This window comes from Gopherus evgoodei, chromosome 12 (genome assembly GCF_007399415.2).
Source record: "Gopherus evgoodei ecotype Sinaloan lineage chromosome 12, rGopEvg1_v1.p, whole genome shotgun sequence".
NCBI classification, from domain to species: Eukaryota; Metazoa; Chordata; order Testudines; family Testudinidae; genus Gopherus; species Gopherus evgoodei.
In genome coordinates, this window is record NC_044333.1 from 9619891 (window position 1) to 9638834 (window position 18944).

At 41.1% G+C, this 18944-nt stretch overlaps 1 protein-coding gene across 9 annotated transcripts in view; it reads left to right on the plus strand.

Annotated features, from left to right (window-relative positions):
• The window catches only part of C12H16orf70 (chromosome 12 C16orf70 homolog), a 50344-nt gene that overhangs the window by 23712 nt on the left and 7688 nt on the right, over positions 1–18944 (plus strand). For all 9 annotated transcript variants that reach the window (XR_004002791.1, XR_004002792.1, XR_004002793.1 and 6 more), the window contains 7 exons: positions 2812–2906; positions 6876–6973; positions 9451–9563; positions 14364–14497; positions 15763–15846; positions 16626–16708; positions 18022–18065. Coding sequence is in view for 6 of the 9 variants with exons in the window: in XM_030581422.1 (XP_030437282.1) it covers positions 2812–2906; positions 6876–6973; positions 9451–9563; positions 14364–14497; positions 15763–15846; positions 16626–16708; positions 18022–18065 (651 nt within the window). In the remaining 3 variants the exon portion in view is untranslated. The remainder of the gene's footprint in view (positions 1–2811; positions 2907–6875; positions 6974–9450; positions 9564–14363; positions 14498–15762; positions 15847–16625; positions 16709–18021; positions 18066–18944) is intronic.

Consider the following 18944-nt stretch of genomic DNA (forward strand, 5'->3'; position numbering starts at 1 on the left):
CCGACAGTGGCCAGTGCCAGGTACCCCAGAGGGAATGAACAGAACAGGTAATTATCAAGTGATCCATCCCTTATCACCCATTCCCACGCAATCAGTGTACAGAAGAAATGAGAGAAATAAAGTACAGACTATAAACAGATAAATTCCCCAAATGGGCCCAATACCCCCTTCAAAACTTCTATCTCACAAGGTTGCCCCTTTGTATTCTTGATAGATTATTCTCACTTGCTCCTTTCTTGATCATTTACCCAACCTTCTACTATATAGAATCACTGAAGAAAAGGGAAATCCAACAAAACAGAAGTACATTACCCAGTGTTTTTGATAGGTGATTAAAAGAAACAATGATTCCTGCAACTCCCAGGGCAAAGGGTAACTAGAGTTGAATTACCTGTTGGGGAGAAGCCTTGGACAATCAAAACCGAGTGCAGCCATAACTGTGAAATAATTCCTCTCTTAACTGGGGACTGGGGCTTATGTCAGAATAGGCAAAATACCATTTGGGCATCCTTTCTCATGTCTCTTTTGGCCTTATGCTCAATCCAATTGCCACACTCCAAGCTGGTTCTCCATCGGCTAGTACCAAGACACTCTGTGGTGTGTAAGGATGTATATCCCTATCTCTTGCAGTGTTACCACTCTGCTGGCGGCTTCTTGGACAACCTATTGCAGGGATTAAGGGATGTGGAAGGCTCTGCAGGGTCTGTATTGAATTATATTCCTTTAACCATGTAATGGTGCCAGGGATATAATTGGATAGAGACCCTGCAGTAATTGGATACACCAAATTGGAGTAAGTGAAGGCTGGAAGAGTTGTAGCCTTTACGCTGTGAGTGTCCTTGATTTTCTGTATATAAATCAAGCTGTAACACTGTGAAGGCCCTGAGACTCTAGAATGGGTGTATACAAGCACACACACACACACCCCTGGTTCAACATAGTGAATTTAATAACCATCTGGGCCTAGAGAAAAATGTCTGTTTGATAGAGATTTTGTAGAGGGCCATGGTCATGCTTCCTTTAATGAAGAAGGGATGGGAAGGCGGATGTTGTGGGGGATGGGATTGGTGACTGACTAGCTGAGTTCCTGTTGAATGAACTACTTTAATGCTATTGAGATTTATTTGTATTGTTAATGTGTTAGGGTGCTTAGAGTCTTGTATAGCCATTTCTTTAGTTATTTCTCTTTATATATTACTACTTAAGATATCTTGACTTCCCTATGAAAGCATTACCTTCTCCGCTCCCCATTTTGAGACACTTCACTTATTTGTTTACTGTGATGCAGAGTTCCCTCTAGATTGTCTTTGGCTTGAGCGGGCTCCAAACACCACTGCACAATATTTTTGTGCTTGGGCAAATGGATGCTTTTTAGGGAGCAGGTCCTGAGGCTAGGTGAGGTGGCTGGTATGGTGTCAGCCAGAGGAGTAGGCAACTGGAAACGTGGAATGTGCTGTCTACCGTTGTAGCAACGCAGCAGCAAGTTAATTCAGTGTAAGAAGACTTGAAAAAAAATATATAGGGGACACCATAGCCAGCCACCACCTCCTCCTTCAGGCCCTGCTCCCCTGGCTGGCACCTGTATCCCTATCCCTGCCACCCTTCCAGACCCTATTCCCCCAGCTGAAACCATACCTGACAATGCACACCCCAGAGCCAGTTCCCCTGGCTGGCACCTGTATCCCTATCCCTCCCACTCTTCCAGACCCTATTCCCCGGCTGAAACCATACTTGACAGTGCACACCCCAGGGCCAATTCCTGTTCACCAGTGCCATGAGCAGCCCCAGAACAATGAGGAAGATCCAGTCCCCACCCACCTTAGAGATCAAGACCTTCTGGCTTTGCATGGTATAGACTGTTGGGAGAGCACGTGAGCCTGAGCACCAGTGGGGGGGAGCACAGGGAGGGGCAGAGCCTGCAGGGCCATGGGTAGGAAGGGCGCGTCCTCTCTGCTCAGCCCCATGGAACGAAAGGGATCCTGGAGGCAGAATCAACCCCACTACCAGCGCTGCCAGTGTATACGATGGGGGGTATTTAGAGCGTTGGAGAGAGAGGAGGGCGGATACCCAAGGAGAGTCACTTTGGGTAATTGAGGGAGGATTCTCAGGGAGCTGGGTGTGTGTGTGTGAGGGGCCACCAAGGGGGAATGTGGTAGGAGGAGCCATAAGGACAATTCCTGGGGCGTTGGTCTTCCCTGGAATGTGTATGATGTGGGCAGGTTCTGGTTGGCAGGGTCCCTGGGAAAAATAAGAGGGGATACAACTCCTGCTCCTGAGGTCTCTGGAGCTCCTGAGGGCAGCAGGCCCAGATGGACATGAAGTTGTTCTGTGACAGGGAACTTGCCTTCTTGCAAAGTAGAAAAAGAAGCAAGTGACATGCTGCCTCTCACTGGCACATACCCTGGAACCATAGGAACCTTCCTCCTCTCACGATAGGGAGCAAAATCTCACATGAAGCCTCGTCCTTGCCATGGCGTGGCATTACATGGTCTGGAGTCAGCCCTCTTGCCATTGTGTTTGTTGTAGGGAGTGTAGCTGGGTGCCTGTCCCCTGACCTGGGGTCTGAGCAGCAAGATTTGTGACATACGGTATATTCAGGGTTGTTCCGTGTGCATGTGGTTTACAGGGAACATTGCTGCGATGTGAGACCTTAAAATTCCATATCATGTCATGATAGTTCATTCTTCTCAGATATTTTGCTGGGTCAGGAGCATGCAGAAACAGCAGACTGAAGTGATAGAAAATGCTGCTAGATCTGAACTAGAGAAATCACTGTCTGTTTCTGTAATTCCATTTTCTTTCTTTTTCCAGTGTACAACTCAGCTGAACAACTCTTTCACCTCAATTTCAGAGGACTGTCTTTTTCTTTTCAATTGGACTCATGGGCTGAAACTCCAAAGTACGAGGTCAGGAATCATTCTTAGTTAATAGATACTCTGCTTGTTTGTTTTTTGTCTTTGTAACCATTGCAAAATATCATCTATAGTTTGCCTTGCCTGCAAGCAAAACAAAACCTTCATCTGGATGAAATTTAAATCTTAAATTGTGCTCTGACCCATTTTCTTACCTTGAGTGTAATCATTTCAAAGCCAGAGATCATGCCTGGCTTTTAGCAGAAGGGTGTGGATGGAGGATTTGCTTCCAAAACTAATAGGGAATAGCATTTTCATTATTGAGCAGAATCTCTAAAGTTTGCTTCTCAAATGTGAACACCCAATTAATATCTAAAATATTTCAGTTAATCTCAAACGATCTATAAATTCTGTTTGAATTCCTCCAAAGTGATTGTGCAGCTAATTAGAACAGAGTGCATAAAATACACTTGCTAGATAGGAGAGTCTGGTAATCAAAATTACATGTGTTATGCTATGTAGGTTTCCGTATTCACTAAATGTTTTGATGGGTTACTAAACGCTTAAGTGGGCCTAATCCTATATCCATTGAAGCTGGTGACAGATATAACACTGACTTCACTGGAAGCAAGCTCAGACCTACTGTGGTAATACTAATGGAGGCATATGTATAACTCACTTCTGTGTTAATGAAAATACCCTCTATTGTGTGATCCAGTCTCATCACCTAAAGGCAATGCATATTGTACAGTGTTGGATTCCGTGACAAGAACTGGAAAAGGGGGAGCATAGGTTAGCCAATATAGTGGCATATGTTCTCATTATATCAGCAAATTCCTCGATCAGTAGGCTTGCTATGTGTAGAGAGAGCATTTAGAGTAGGGGTCTCAAACTCCCAGCCCCCGTGGGTCTCTCCCTTGGCCCCACCTGCCACCCCCAGGCACTCCTCCCCAAGGGCCCCGACAGCACAGCGGAGCTGAGCGGCTTCTGCCTGCTCACTCCAGTGGCTGCCGGCCCCTCCTTGCAACCTTGAGGAGGGGCTGTGCCTCCGTGGGCTGCCCCCATTCCCAGCACCCCCACAGCCAATAAGAATCTGCAGGGGCAGTGCCTGGGGGCAGCAGCGCGCGGAGGCCCCCCAGCCCACCCCGCCTTGGAGCCTCAGTTAAGCGCTGCACCCCCGAGCCCCTCCCAGAGCTTGCACTCCGACCCTTGCCCCACATATCCCCTCCAGCCCCCAAAGTCCCTCCCAGAGCCTGCACCCCCTTCCCACACACCCCTTTCTGCCCACAAACTTCCTCCCAGAGCCTCACCTCCTCTCTACACCCCCAGCCCCCAAAACTCCCTCCCAGAGCCTGCATCCCCTTCCAACCCACCCACTCCCAAACTCCCTCCCAGAGCCTGCACCCCTCCTCCCTCCTAGAGCCTGCAACTCCACCCCCTCCTCCTGCACCCCTGCCCCAGCCCAGAGCCTGCATGCAGCACCCAAACTCCATCCCAGAGCCTGCACCACAGACCCCCTTCCCAACCCAAACTCCCTCCCAGAACCCAACCTCTCAGCCCGTCTGCATCCAAACTCCCTCCTAGAGCAGCACCAGTCCCCTACCCCAGACCTTCTCCCCCACCCAAACTCCCTCCCAGAACCTTAGGCAGGCGGAGGCTGAGTTGGGGGGGAGTTTTGGGGGGCAGGTTCTGGTTGGCATGAGTGACATTATTGGCCCGCTGGGAGGTTTTGAGGACTGGCATTAGCCCTAAGGTAAATTGAGTTGAGAACCCTGATTTAGAGATTAAGGGCATTGCCAAGAAGCTTAATGACTTTTGTATAAGTCTTCAACAAGTAAGAGAATTGGGAGATACCTACCCAAAAGGTATTCTTTGCAGATATTTAAGATAGTGTCAGCAAATGAGGTGTCAAAAAAAAAAGCACTGGAACAAACTGAGAAACTAAATTGCAATGCCCCACCAGGATCGGATGGTATTCACCCAAGAGTTCTGTAAGAATGAGCTGTCTGAACTGCTTAATGAAAGATTTTATTTTTATCAGGTATTATATCAGGAGACTGGAGTATAGCCAATGTTGTGCCTATATTTTTTTTAAAAAGAGCTGTTAGGAAAGATCTTAACCATTGCAGACCTATGCATCTTATTTCAGTACCAACTTTGGCTGGCTAACTGGAAAAATAATTAGGGGTAGTTACAAAACACATAATAAGAGCATGTCTTGACTGGAAAAATTGTGCCTCTCAATGCTATTAGAGTTATTTAACAGGAGTCTCCAAAATAGAAGCTAGAATTGATTTTTACTTTCAAAGCCTTTCACAAAGTTACTCACGAGAGGCTATTATGGTTCCTAAGCTTTCTTATGATAAGAGGTAAAGTTCTTCCATAGATTATAAATTGTTGTAGAGGTAGAAAACAAAAATGATCAGCATGGAAGGAGATCAACAGTGGAGTTCCCCCATCGAAACATACTGGAAAAGTGGTTGAACAGTGAAGTAGTGAAATCTGCACTTGACAGTTGTTTTTTTGCAGATTAGGAAGGATTGTGTGGAAATCCAGAAAGACCTCACAAAGCAATGAATGTCATGTCTGTTGCAAAGTCCTACTACTTGTTGTAAAGAACACTTTGAACTTTTGATGCACGTTGGGTAAAAAACACCTGTAAACTTCCTTGTGGGAAAACACAATGAAAACTTCGGCTCAGTGTAGTCAAAAGGCAAACAAGAAGTTTGTTTCTATTTAGAAATGACTAGAGACTGAACATATTAAAATGACATTGACTGTCATTTTCCTTAAATACTATTAATTTGGTTTCCCCTTGTCTTAGACTGCCAGATTGTTAGGACTAATTAGGTTAGAAAGGAAACAGTGTGTGAAATGATAGGTATATAGTGAAAGGTCAGTTATTCCTGTTACGTTTCCTGTTTTTTCTTACAAAATATTTTTTAATATTAAAAAATGTTGATGTGTTTAGTTTAGGTGAGGTCCTAGTGGAGTAAACCAGTTAAAGTAGGAAACTCTTTTGCATAGTTATTTTTTCAGTGTGTGTTGTTTCTGTGTCTGTATGTTATGCCAGGGAACAACATAGCACAACAAATTATTTTCCTTTCCAAAGCTAGTAGTGTGTGTTTGAATAGTGTTGCAGAGACAACCTTGTATGCATCCAACGAAGTGGATATTCTCCCACGAAAGCTCATGCTCCAATACGTCTTAGTCTATAAGGTGCCACAGGACTCTTTGCTAATCTTGTATAGGTGAGCTGTATATTCAGTATGCATACCTATAAACAGATTCACTTAGGACAGTATCAGATTTCCTTCTTGCGCACCACTCTTCTTTAATAACAAGATTTTTAAATCATTGTAAAAATTATCCATACATAAATAACACTGAATTGTGTTGGAGGGGTTGGATAAGAAAAGAATACTGAAAAGAACCAGGTAAGTCAAAGTATTTTCTCTGACAAAGGCATTCTCCAAACCAGCAGAGGTACAAGCATTAATTCTTAAGTTTTTGGGGAACAATTAACTGGTTTCAGAAAGCAAGCATAAGTAATACGACAAAAGATTGATAAGATTTTAAAAAAAAAAAAAAGTGTCACCCACATGTACAATTTTCCAGTACCATAAATACTGTAGCATACCAGACCTAATGCTTTCAGAGCCAGTAAACTTTTTCAAACACTAGTCCTGAACTAGAATGTCTTGGGTATATGTGTGGCTTATGTTAGGTAACTGAAAAATTACAGCCATCTTGCAGAGGGTAGGTAAAATAACTGAGCATTTCCACCCCACCATGAGCATCAACGAACAATGCAGTGCAAGCAAGTATTTTCCAGTGGCTTTTTTTCCTGCAGTTGTAGTGTACAGACATTCAGGTTAAGTATAACTAGAGATGTACAGTCTGTATTTACAAATACAGTTGTGTGGTGCAATATTTTGAATGGAAATGGGTGTTTTTAGAGCAATGTATATGTTTGTCATACAATATATAATAGTCAGTTAGAATGTTTTTATATATTCACAGCCTAACTTTGCTCATGGCCTAGCTTCTCTGCAAATTCCCCATGGTGCAACTGTGAAACGTATGTACATCTACAATGGAAACAGCCTGCAGGATACGAAGTATGTATAGCTGAATTGACAAAGGTGGTTAACCAATATCTAAAATGTTTTTTTCTCCTTCATGTGTATTTATTTATTTATTTAGACTTATATGAATGCCAAATCTATAAGAAATGCAGTGTCTAGTTCCAATTGTTCCTTTCTCTGGATGGTGCCAAATACATCATTTTGTGGTAATGCTTCTTCAAATATTTCTGGATGTTGCGCACAGAACCATACTGTCCTATGAAACAAGGCTAAATTCTGATCTGATTTACACTGGTGTGAATCTGGTGTAAATACATTTAGATTAGTTGCACTAATCTAAGGCTATGTGTACAGCGTGCTGCAGTGCAGACTACTGGGATGTGAACTGCAGAGTGCATGCAAGTGTTGGACTTACTGCCCCATGTGAATGCTGCTGACATGAACGAAAATGTACCTAGTTCACGTTAACTTAGTCCTCTTTCAAACAGGAATATGTTAACGTGAACTAGGTACCTTTTTAGTTCATGCGAGCAGCGTCCATATGGGGCAGTTTAGAGCAAAGCAATTCCCACTGCTCTGCAATTCACACCCCCCATAGTCCTCACTTCGGTGCAGTGTAGACAACCCCTAAATCAACTAAGATCAAAATTAAGCTCAGAGGATAGGTGGGGTAGTATGGAAGAAGCAAGTGAGACTGAAGGAAACTCTTCTCCAGGAGTGAGGTTACATGCTCCAGGATGAGGATATGAGCTGTATTGGGAAAAGCCACTGTACTTACACAGTTTGCATGTACACTGATGCCCTTTATTTAGCTAAGTCAAGCTGACTGGGGCAAGGAACAATATTTTCGCTATTTGTTTGTCGTGTCAATGGGGCTGCAATTTCTGATTAGGGCCCTTAAGCTTTACTGCAATACAAATAATAAAATACCAGTCTCCGTGCTCATTTAGCATATGAATAATGTGCCATTTCCTTATTTCCTTCCCACTGATCCTCAAGGGATTTGTGTGTCTAACTCCCGTGAGTACGAATGGGAGTTACTTATATAAATCCCTTATCAACAGGAGAATGAATCCTTGTGTCTTTTTTTCCTATCTGAATGAACTGTTACATTCATATATGACATGGCATTTCATTGTTCCATATTAAGCAATACTGTACTGTTACCATTACTTCAAGGTTCAGTATTTCTGAAAGTATTTTTCTTCCTGCGGATTTCTTAGACAAGATGGGAAACAAAGGGATTTCTGTAAATTTTTGCTTTCTCCTCATACATTTACATACCAACACAGATAACACCATTTGTTTTGCTAAAGAAAGTATTGTTATTAATGCCAGGGGAAGACTAACACACTTGTGGATTAATGAGCAAAAGAAGGGGATACATTATAATGGACCTTATTCATATGGACATTATAGTCTAATTAGAATCAAGTGCTTTGGAAAAGGTTTCCTGCACCCATCTGTGGCATGGTGGGTTTTAATATATGTGTGCATGTGTAAAAGCCTCAGCTCACAGGCAAGTTATGTATTCACCCAGGCACAGAAAAATTCACATTATTGGGAAAAAATAACTTTAAGGGAAGTACACATACTCTCTTAAAAGTATATTGCCTTTCTGTAAATTCCTTACTTGCTACTGTTGAGTTAATTAGGCGATTATAACTGAAAGAGATTTCAAAAGGAAAATTGGCAAGTGAACTGAGGAACAGATGGTGCAGCTTAAACTCCCTCAAAAAATGTTAATTGTCTAGAGTTCATGCTGATGATGCCCCTTTAAAATAATTCAGATACTTTGACATTTAGAAATGGTGATACATGACGACATGAATCAATTAAAATCTAGGGACTTAGGAGACATGTGTTTTATGATCTTAAAATAGACTTTAGATGCTAACTCACATCAACAAACCACTGCAGAAATCAGTACACTCGGCCATCTGTATTCAGGAATGGTCCAGGACTGGACTAATGGGAATACTAGAGCTGAAGAGTGAGAGGAGCTGGCAGTGTGATGTCTGGAAGCCTCCCCGTTGCACACAGATGTTGTTTAGTTCTAGCGGCAGCTGTGAGTTAAGCATGTATAAGCACAGTATGGCCCTTATTTTCACAAGAAATACATTTGAAACCAAAAACTGTCTGAAACAATATGTTCTGGTATAATACGAGATATATAATTGTAAAGTCCAAGGACTGGATGCAGCTAATGTAATTTCTAGATCCTTTTGAATTGGTTTTTAATTAGTAAAGGACCCAATCTTTCATGTTGCATTTTTATTTATTGTGCAGCTTAACAAGGCTCTAGACAGTGTGAGCTTTTTTCAAAGTTGAATGTCTCAAAAGTTACTTCAGCCCCTTCATTCCAGGTGAGTTAGGCTCTCCCATGTCAACACTAATATGCTTTGCTTCAATGTATTGTACTAGCTTCTGTCATTGGAGAGTTAGCAGAAAATTTTAAGCTTAAGCATTTCCAGTGTTTGTTTTTGTTATATCTGATCTAACTCTTCCAGGGCTCCCCTCATGCCCCTCAGCTGTTTCCTTGGTAACGTGTATGCAGAGAACGTTGATGTTCTGAGAGATGGAACTGGACCCTCAGGTTTACGGCTCCGCTTACTCACTGCAGGTATTACTAAGAATAGATGTTGTGTTGCCCTCACTTTTAGTCAGGAAAGGAAGGGCAAATTTGAATGAAATATGTGTTAGCTAGCTTATTGTATTTTCATAGGTGGGTTTCAAAATATTTTGCACATCTTATTTTAAACCCTCTATGAAATTGTGTCTTACTGTTGCTGCATATCCACGCCCGTGGAGAAATCATAGATGGCTGTGGAAACTTCTTTCAATTCCAAGGTCATGGAGTTTCTTGCTGGCAGTGGAATTTGTTTTATTCTGTGTATATTCCCAGAAAAATAAACAGATGCTGTCTGTCATAGGAAAACCTTGTCAAAACCAAAGAAACCTCAGGTAGGTCTGTGCCCTGTACATTGTAACACCAGAACTACACAATGCCACTGTCATTCTGAATTCAGTAGAGGTGGCATTACAAGTGACATGAGTTGATTAGGTATTTACCCCTTGTTCTCTTGATGGGTGGACTTACAGAATAAGAAGAAAGGGTTATTGCCTGCTAAGAGATGCCAGTAGGTGACTTTTCCTTTAAAGGGCTTTAAAATATTGTCAAAAAACATGTTCAGTTTATTTCAAATTCTTCTCTCAAGCAACAGGGTTTATTTTCTCAGTGTTATGACTTTTTCAGACATGGTCATGTTGAGAGAACTCACATATATTCCTAGTGCTCACAAGGTAAAAAATGGGGGGAGGGAAAGCTTTAAAAAAATGAGGAGTAAGAAACAATGAATAAAAATGTAGCAGATTTGTTAAAGTTACTTTGCTTCTGTCTTTACAGAGGAAGATAATGGAGAGCTGCCTAGGACAGGGATCATATATCCTGGTGTAGTAGGGAAGGAGTTAGCTATATTATCCAGATAATGTAAATGGTTTTGAAAAATTGGATACTTTTAAGGTAGAGTGTCATGTCTAGATAACATACATACCTGAGATTTAAAGGAAATGATGTTAGCAACAAATAAAATATTCATTCAAATGTTATATTAGCTGTCAGACTTCTAGAACTTTATAAAGGACAAACTTGCCATGTGTCATTCTTTCCTAGCTGAACTGAGTTCCTTCAGTTAATTCATTCCACACCCCTTCTAGAATTAGTTCCTGTGTAAGCAAGTTAACTTACAGTAACCCTTGATGAAGAAATCAAAGCTGGCTTGATTGGGTTTCCTTCTCTTTATAATACTTATGAAATATCCCAGACCAGGAGGCAGCACTTGCTGGCCTTCTCTTGGCTCTCAGGAAAACTTTCTCAATTATGGTGAGAGAGCTGTTTGGTAAGGAAAACTGAATTCTCCATGAATTGAAAAAAACACTTCTGGAAATCATAAATAAAAATACTAATTAGCCTCTCAGCATTACATTTAAAATTTTTCTCTTAGAGGCAAGGCATGTTTATCCTTGACCTATATCACTGCCCAACCATTGGCTAGACATAGAGGGTATGTCAAAATGGCAAAGTATGTATGTGTGTGAGAGAGAGATTCTTGTTAACACATTTGAAAAGCCCTGTGAGGTATGTCAAAATGGTGTGTGTGTGTGTGTGTGTGTGTGTGTGTGTGTGTGTGTGTGTGTGTGTGTGTGTGTGTGTGTGTGTGTGTGTGTGTGTGTGTGTGTGTGTGTGTGTGAGAGAGAGAGAGAATTGTGTTAACACCTTTGAAAAGCCCTGTGAAGTATGTCAAAATAGCAAAGTGTGTGTGTGAGAGAGAGAGAGGGGGAAAGAGTCATGTTAACACATTTGAAAAGCCCTATGAGGTATGTCAAAATGGGCAAAGTGTGTGTGTATGTTTGTGTGTGTGTGTGTGAGAGAGAGTTGTGTTAACACATTTGAAAAGCCCTGTTAGCTTGCATCCTCATACTTCTGAAGCCATGTTAGCTGGCCATGTTGTATCTTAGGCTCCCCATGAGGCCTGTGAAGACGTAGTCAAATAGGCAAATACTACTGTTACGGCCTCTGTTGTGGTTCAGCACCCTTTCATGCCATGATTGCCTTAGTTAAGTGATTGCTGGCAGTGAAAGGCTAGAACTGTAGAGAACTTCTGGTCATGGGATTCAGATTAGAGCAATTGGCGACATAGTGCAATTAAACTTGCCTTGTGAATTGCCTGTTTGTACCTATACAGCAACCAGATGAGCTAAAACTTTAATTCCAGTATATTGCACTTTAGTGTCATCTAATATATAAAGAAATTAATTTCCTGATTTGTTAATCTGATTTTTGTTCGGGGGAGGTTGTTTGTTTTTGGATTTAAGCTATTTTGGTGGAAAATACCTTGAGTTGTAATGCCTATGCAGCAAAGTAGAGCAATGGAACGTTATATATACAGTCACTCATTTCATAATTTCAGACAATGTTTCAACCATGCATCTATGTAGCTGTGATTCAGTGCACTTATTTAAATAAGCATTGTGTTTATGTGAATTTACTTACTGTGTAGCTAATAAAAAATAGAAACTCTCAGGTGAGAATGTAATATACCGTATATACTCGTTCATAAGCTCTTTTTTTTTTTAGTAAAAAGGGGAAGCACCGGAGAAGGGGGTCGGCTTATGAATGGGTATAGAGAGGGAGAGGTGAGACACAGCCCCCCCCCCCCCCCCCAGCAGAGGGGGAAAGAGAGGCAGCACAGCCAGCAGAGCCAGAAGGGAAGAGGTGGGCCAGAGTCTCTCCGCTTCTGGCCACGCTGCTCTCCCCCCAGCCTCCGAAGCAGCTGCAGCTCCAGCTCCGGGACTGGCAGGCTGCAGTCATGCTGCTCGGCCCCGCCCCCCCAGAGCAGGCTGTGCCACCCAATCTGGCCCGCCGGAGCAGGCTGCAGCCATGCTGCCCAGCCTGCCAGAGCAGCTCCAACCAGGCCAGAGACATCCTCCCCAGATAAGGTGGAAAGGGATGAGATGGGGAGAGTGTGGGGTCCCGGGTTAGGGATGGAGTCGTGTGGGGGGTTGTCATGGTATAATTCCCCACTCTGAACCTTAGCGTCCAAAAGATGGGGTACCAGCATGAATTCCTCTAAGCTCAATTACCAGCTTAGTACTTGTAGTGCTGCCACCAACCAGGAATTCCAGTGCCTGGTACACTCTGGTCCCCCCAAAACCTTGCCCGGGGTCCCCCAAGACCCAGACCCTCTGGATCTTAACACAAGGAAAGTAAACCCTTTCCCTCACCGTTGCCTCTCCCAGACTTCCCCTCCCTGGGTTACCCTGGAAGATTACTGTGATTCAAACTCCTTGAATCTTAAAACAGAGAGGAAAATTCACCTTCCCCCCTCCTTCTCTCTCCCTTTCCCAGACTCTCCCTGAGAAAGTAATCCTAACACAGAGAGAATTTTACCTCTCTCTCCCCCTTCCCTCCTTTCTCCCCACCAATTCCCTGGTGAATCCAGACCCAGTCCCCTGGGGTCTCACATCAGAATAAAAAAAAAAATCAGGTTCTTAAGCAAGAAAAACTTTTAATTAAAGAAAGAACAAAGGTAAAAATTATCTTTGTAAATTTAAAATAGAGTAAGTACAGGGTCTTTCAGCTATAGACACTGGGAATACCCTCCCAGCCTAAGTATACAAGTACAAATTAAAATCCTTTCAGCCAAATACACATTTGAACTCCTTCCAACCAAATACATATTTGCAAATAAAGAAAACAACCATAAGCCTCACTCGCTTTTTCTACCTAGTACTCACTATTCTGAACTTATAAGAGCCTGTATCGGAGAGAAACCTGGTTGCACATCTGGTCCCTCTGAGCCCCCAGAGTGAACAACAACCAAACACTAACTGCACACACAAAAACTTCCCTCCCTCAAGATTTGAAAGTATCCTGTCCTCTGATTGGTCCTCTGGTCAGGTGACAGCCAGGATCACTGAACTTGTTAATCCTTTCCAGGCAAAAGAGATAGGAAGCACTTTTGTTCTATTAACTCTTATCTGTTTATGACAGGGGTGGTCACAGGGGTTACGACCCTGACCCCCATCTTTCCCACCCAAAACAGTTCCCCCATCAGTTGCTGTCCCGGCCCGTCAGGGTAAGCAGCTGGCATGCCTAGACACTTTGTTTACTTAGGTTTACTTCCATGCCTGCAGATGCTCAAGGTAAACAAATCATCTTAGCCTGCCAGCAGCTTATCCTCAGGGCCCGGGAGCCAAAGTTTGCTGACCACTGAATTATAGGGTCGGCTTATGAACGGGTCATAAAGAATTTCCATTTTTACTTATCCATTTTGCGGGGGAGGGGGTTGGCTTATAAACGAACTGGCTCATGATCGAGTATATATGGTATATTTATTTGGCCTAAAACAGTACTGACAAAGAATTCTATTGCATGGGCCTTACTTTTTGGCGGGTCAGATTACACACTATTTTATAACCTTTAAAACCATACAACTCCCAATGTGCTTCCAGTACTGCAGTTAAACTTCTTACGGACATAGCTGACTGCTGGCACTTATACTTGATACGAATTGATCAAATTTGAGACTGACAGTGCAAATAAGTAAATTGCATTTTGTAAAATGAAAAGAGATAGAGTAAGAGTTCTTAATCTACTTCTCAGGGAATAGCACTCAGTGAATTTAGCCATTAAGATATGGGTCTATGAAAGTTAACCACATTACCTAGATGAGACCTTTTTGTGTGTAAACTGCCATCAGAATTAAGAACTGAATTCAGTACAGCAAAAATGTCTTACAGGAACTTCTTTGCATTCCATCCCCTTAACTAACTAGGTGCTGGGATTTGTGATTGTTTATTCTTTATGTAGTTTTGTGATCGAGGAGTTATGAACATTAGGCTGTTGTTCCTCATTCTTCAGGCTGTGGCCCAGGTGTATTAGCTGATGCCAAGATGCGGGTGTTTGAGCGCTGTGTGTACTTTGGTGATTCATGCCAAGATGTTCTGAGCACTTTGGGGTCTCCGCACAAAGTCTTTTACAAGTCAGAAGACAAGGTAGGAAAAATTTCAAAGTAGCAGCTGTGTTAGTCTGTATCCGCAAAAAGAACAGGAGTACTTGTGGCACCTTAGAGACTAACAAAAAAGGCATTCCTAATTCTAGGCCCGTGTCTGTATTCAGGATTGCTGCAGTTTAAAGGTGCTATGGGTATTTTTAACTGATTTTAAACAAGTGAAAAATGCAGGCTGGACACTCTTTTAGTCTGATTTAAACCTGGTTTATATGGGTTTAGTTTAATTTAGTAAGGAATCTATTTAAATTGATGTATAAACCTTATTTAAATCATACTACAGGTGCCTACATTGTCTTGCACTGGAATAACCTAATCTGTTTAAAAACCAATGTAAACTGGTGCAAGTTTGAATATAGACAAGTCCTAACAACTGTGTGCTGGGTTCTGGGTAATTTCTTCTTTTTAATGAAAATTAAAGGTAACTTTTAGGTAAACTGTGTGTGTTCTTTATGTTTATGATATGAAAAAACCCACTCACTATTTATGTATATAATACACACACACGCCTCATGTCAGATCCAGCTGTTGCCAGCAGCTGGTGATCCTGCAGTAAGCATGAGGCTTTACATTTTTAAAATAATTATTATTTTTATTTATTTAAAGCTATCTCCACAGCAATTTTCACTATTAAACTCTTTGTGGATTCCTCTTGCCTCATCCTTTATTTCACTGAAAAGTGTAGATAGAGGCATATGAACCTTTTTCAGTATTAGGCAATAGAATACGTTTTTCACAGATACCTGGAGGACTTTAATATATACTCTTCTCGCTTTACTGCCAGGAGGAGTCATTTTCAGTGGTCTTTGCCCATCTCTCACTTCTGGGTGCAGGGATATAGGGTGTGTTAACACGATGAGAACAAAGTGTTTAAAGGTGGATTCCTTTAATTTTGAGTTATCTTTTTATTTGCTATTTATATAATGCCAGTAGTATAATCTTATTTCTGTGCTAGGCAATCCGAGCACCTCCTGTTGAAGACATTAGGAGCTGACTTCTGATAAAATTCCCTTATCTCCTAATTGACATGGAACCCCTCGGTAGTGTGGGTTTTACATAGCCCAGATTGTATAGACATCTCACAGTATTAAAATAATTTTGCACAAAGATCATTTAGAATCTGAATCTGAGGGAAAATATGTGGACGCTAGTGTGAAACCAGATCTTGGAAAATTGTTTTTAAAGTAAACGTATTGATAATACCTTAGCTATGGTAAGCACTGATAAATCTATATGTGGGTTTCTTTGCAGATGAAAATTCATTCGCCCTCCCCCCATAAGCAGGTTCCATCAAAGTGCAATGACTACTTTTTTAATTACTTCACACTTGGAGTGGTAAGTTGAAGACTTCTATAAATAAGACATTTTAAATTTGAATCAGCCGTCCAATGTACTGTTTAGAATGACTGAGTATCTCAAGTTAGTGTTTGATATAAGTACTAACATTGTGCAAAACTCTCGGTGGCTGCCTCAGGCATCTTTGAATATGAAAAATGGGATTGCAAATGCTCAAATTAAGTCAGACTTGAACTATATTTTACCATTTTCCCACAATCCATGGAGTGGTTCTTGAATGTTTGTCTGGCATCCTCACCAACACTCTTATCACATATTACCCCTAATATGTAGGAACTGAGGCCCTTGTTGCTGAAATCTAGCCTTCTCTACCCCACCAGATACTATTTCACCATTCCCATGCCTGACTTTGATTTTTTTTTTATATTGCTATGGCGTTTGTAACAAATTTTCCTCCCATGTTCATCGTCATTTTAGCATCTCAAGTAATTTGTATCATAAGAATGTTGGCTTTCCATCTTGCATCAATGTAAAGTGAACTGTAATAGGCTGATAATAGACTTGCTCAGAGAAGCTGCTAACATTTGCAGTTACAGCATCAAACTAGCCATATAGTTATAGTTGCATATGCACTTGCTGGAAGAAATACAGATTTGAATTTATACATAAAAATGTCACTCTTATATTGTAAAGGCTTTTTTTGTTTGTTTGTTTTTACTTTTAATATATAGTTAGATCCTCCATACTGCATATTGAGGAAAAACTACATTCCTCTACCAAACTGTTTTGCTCATGTCTATCTCCTTTGTCTTCTCCAGGATATTCTTTTTGATGCAAATACTCACAAAGTGAAGAAATTTGTCCTGCATACAAATTATCCTGGTCATTACAACTTTAACATGTGAGTACAGAGAAGTAGTCTGTGAAAGTGCAAAATCTGCAAGTAGTAAATCCTGTGTCAACCTTCTATAGTTCCTGTAGTTTCTGTTGAGCAGCTTCGATTCATCTAGTGGGAACTTGGAAGGATTTCAGGCCACCACTGTTATGACACTTTTTAGCTCTGGTTTTTAACTCTTGTGCATTAGTAAGTATACATTAGAAAGAGACTTATGAGGGGACAGCAAGCACTACTTCAAAGTCACATTCCATGCAATGTTTAATAATAAAACATCACAATAGATAGAGAATACAGTACGTACATTTTTAGAGAGGATAGTCATGAGCGATAGCAAATTTTTAAACTTAACTCCAAATAGCTTAGTTATTGGTTCACTCATTATAAGCATTGCTTGTACAGGGTGGACTTTGTATATTTGACACGTAGAAACAAAACAGCATTTGGGAAGTTTTAGCTGTTAAAACTATAAAAACAAATACACTGGACTGTGGTGGATGTTGCAATAGTCTGTAGAGAGCCTGTAAATAGTTCAATGTCTGTTCACAAGAGGTCAGAGAACAATGAGGTCACACAATCTAACCAATAACGTGGTATTCTCCTGTAAGTATTCCCAGTATTTTTTTTTTCCTTCCTTGAAGAGCTGGTGATGCCTTCTGGCAAATGTTGTTTAGAAATGGATATGTTTTATTTGTAACTTTTTTCTAGAATTTTTCATTCCCTGTCTCTGTATGACAGAAGAGAATGATTTGCAAATACTGTTTGTTAAAACTTCCCACTGTTTATTCCCCATCTGATGATATAAGCCTCTGACATATTTTCCACGTCAGCCTATGATTTCATAGGCTTCATCTACCCTAGGAAGGGTTTCTGGTATAGTGATACCAGCAAACCCTCTTGGAGACACGCAGTTTATATCAACAGAGTTATTTTGCCAGTGTAACTTATACCAGCTCACTGAATGAAATAAGCTATAGTAGCAAAAGGATTTTTTTGCAATTATAACTGTGGCTAGGACTTTTGCTGATATAGCTGTTTCAGTTAGCGTGGGGTTTTTTTTCCACACTTCTAATCTCTGTAGCTATCTTGACTACAGTAGTGCTAACTTCAGGTTCATGCCCGCAGCATCCACATGGGAGTGTTACAGTGCAGCACTGTGGGGTGCACTGTTACTGGCACACCGTGTCCGAACTGTGGGGCAGTGTGGATGTGCCCTTAGTCACAGTAAACTGCTCACTAAAGAATTTCTACATCAATTTGTGCTACCTAGTTTGTTGATTCCTGTGTTTTGTAACAAATTACAAATTTCAATGTTCTAGATACCATCGTTGTGAATTCAAGATTCCACTAGCCGTTAAGCGAGGTCAGTAATCCGTCCTCCTGCTCCATGGGTTTCTAAAAGAAAATACAAAAGGCAAAAGAGTGGACCAGTTTTTACTTTAAATATAGTCTCAAACAACAGAAGATAATATAAGTGCTGACGATAGTAGGAAAGAGATCTTTTGAACAGTTTTCTAGTATATATAGTAAGGAAAATATTTAAAGATTTTAGTTCTCTGGCCACTCCAGCTTCATTCTTAGGTGAACTTTTTTTAGCCTGACCATGCCTACAAGTGTGTGGCTATAACATAGTGTTGCTAGTTTCCTGGAGGAGTGCTGCTGCATCTTTATCAACATGAATTATGTTGTTCATTAAGACCCAAAAGTTGTAGGGCAATGTGAATCTGATCTGATCCTTCCAATCTACCTTTGTTGTTATATTTTTAAACTGTTATCTTGATAATCACTCATAAAACTCCTTTCCCTTCACCACCTACAAGGTCTGTTTATTATATTTAATGTAATTTGAATTATTCATAAGAATAACTATGCCCCTACAGTATGTGGCATATGTCTCTATGTAACTATCATTTGGGAATCTCCAGGCTCAGGAAGAGTTTAGGACTTTGCTTCCTAAGTCTCTTGTTGTACACAGACCCTTATTCAGCAAGGTACTTAAAAATGTGCCTAACTTTTAAACCTGTGATTAATCTCTTTAAAGTACGGGGATACTCGCATGCTTAAAGAATCATACATTTTAAGGCCAAAAGAGTCTTTTATGATAGTCTAGTTTAACCTGCTGCATAACATAGCTAGGCATGTGTGTAAGTACCTTGTTGAACTGGGGCTTTAATATCCTAGAAGAGATATAGGATGCTTGCTAAACTGCTGCCAGAGATCCCTTTGTCATAGTACTCATCGA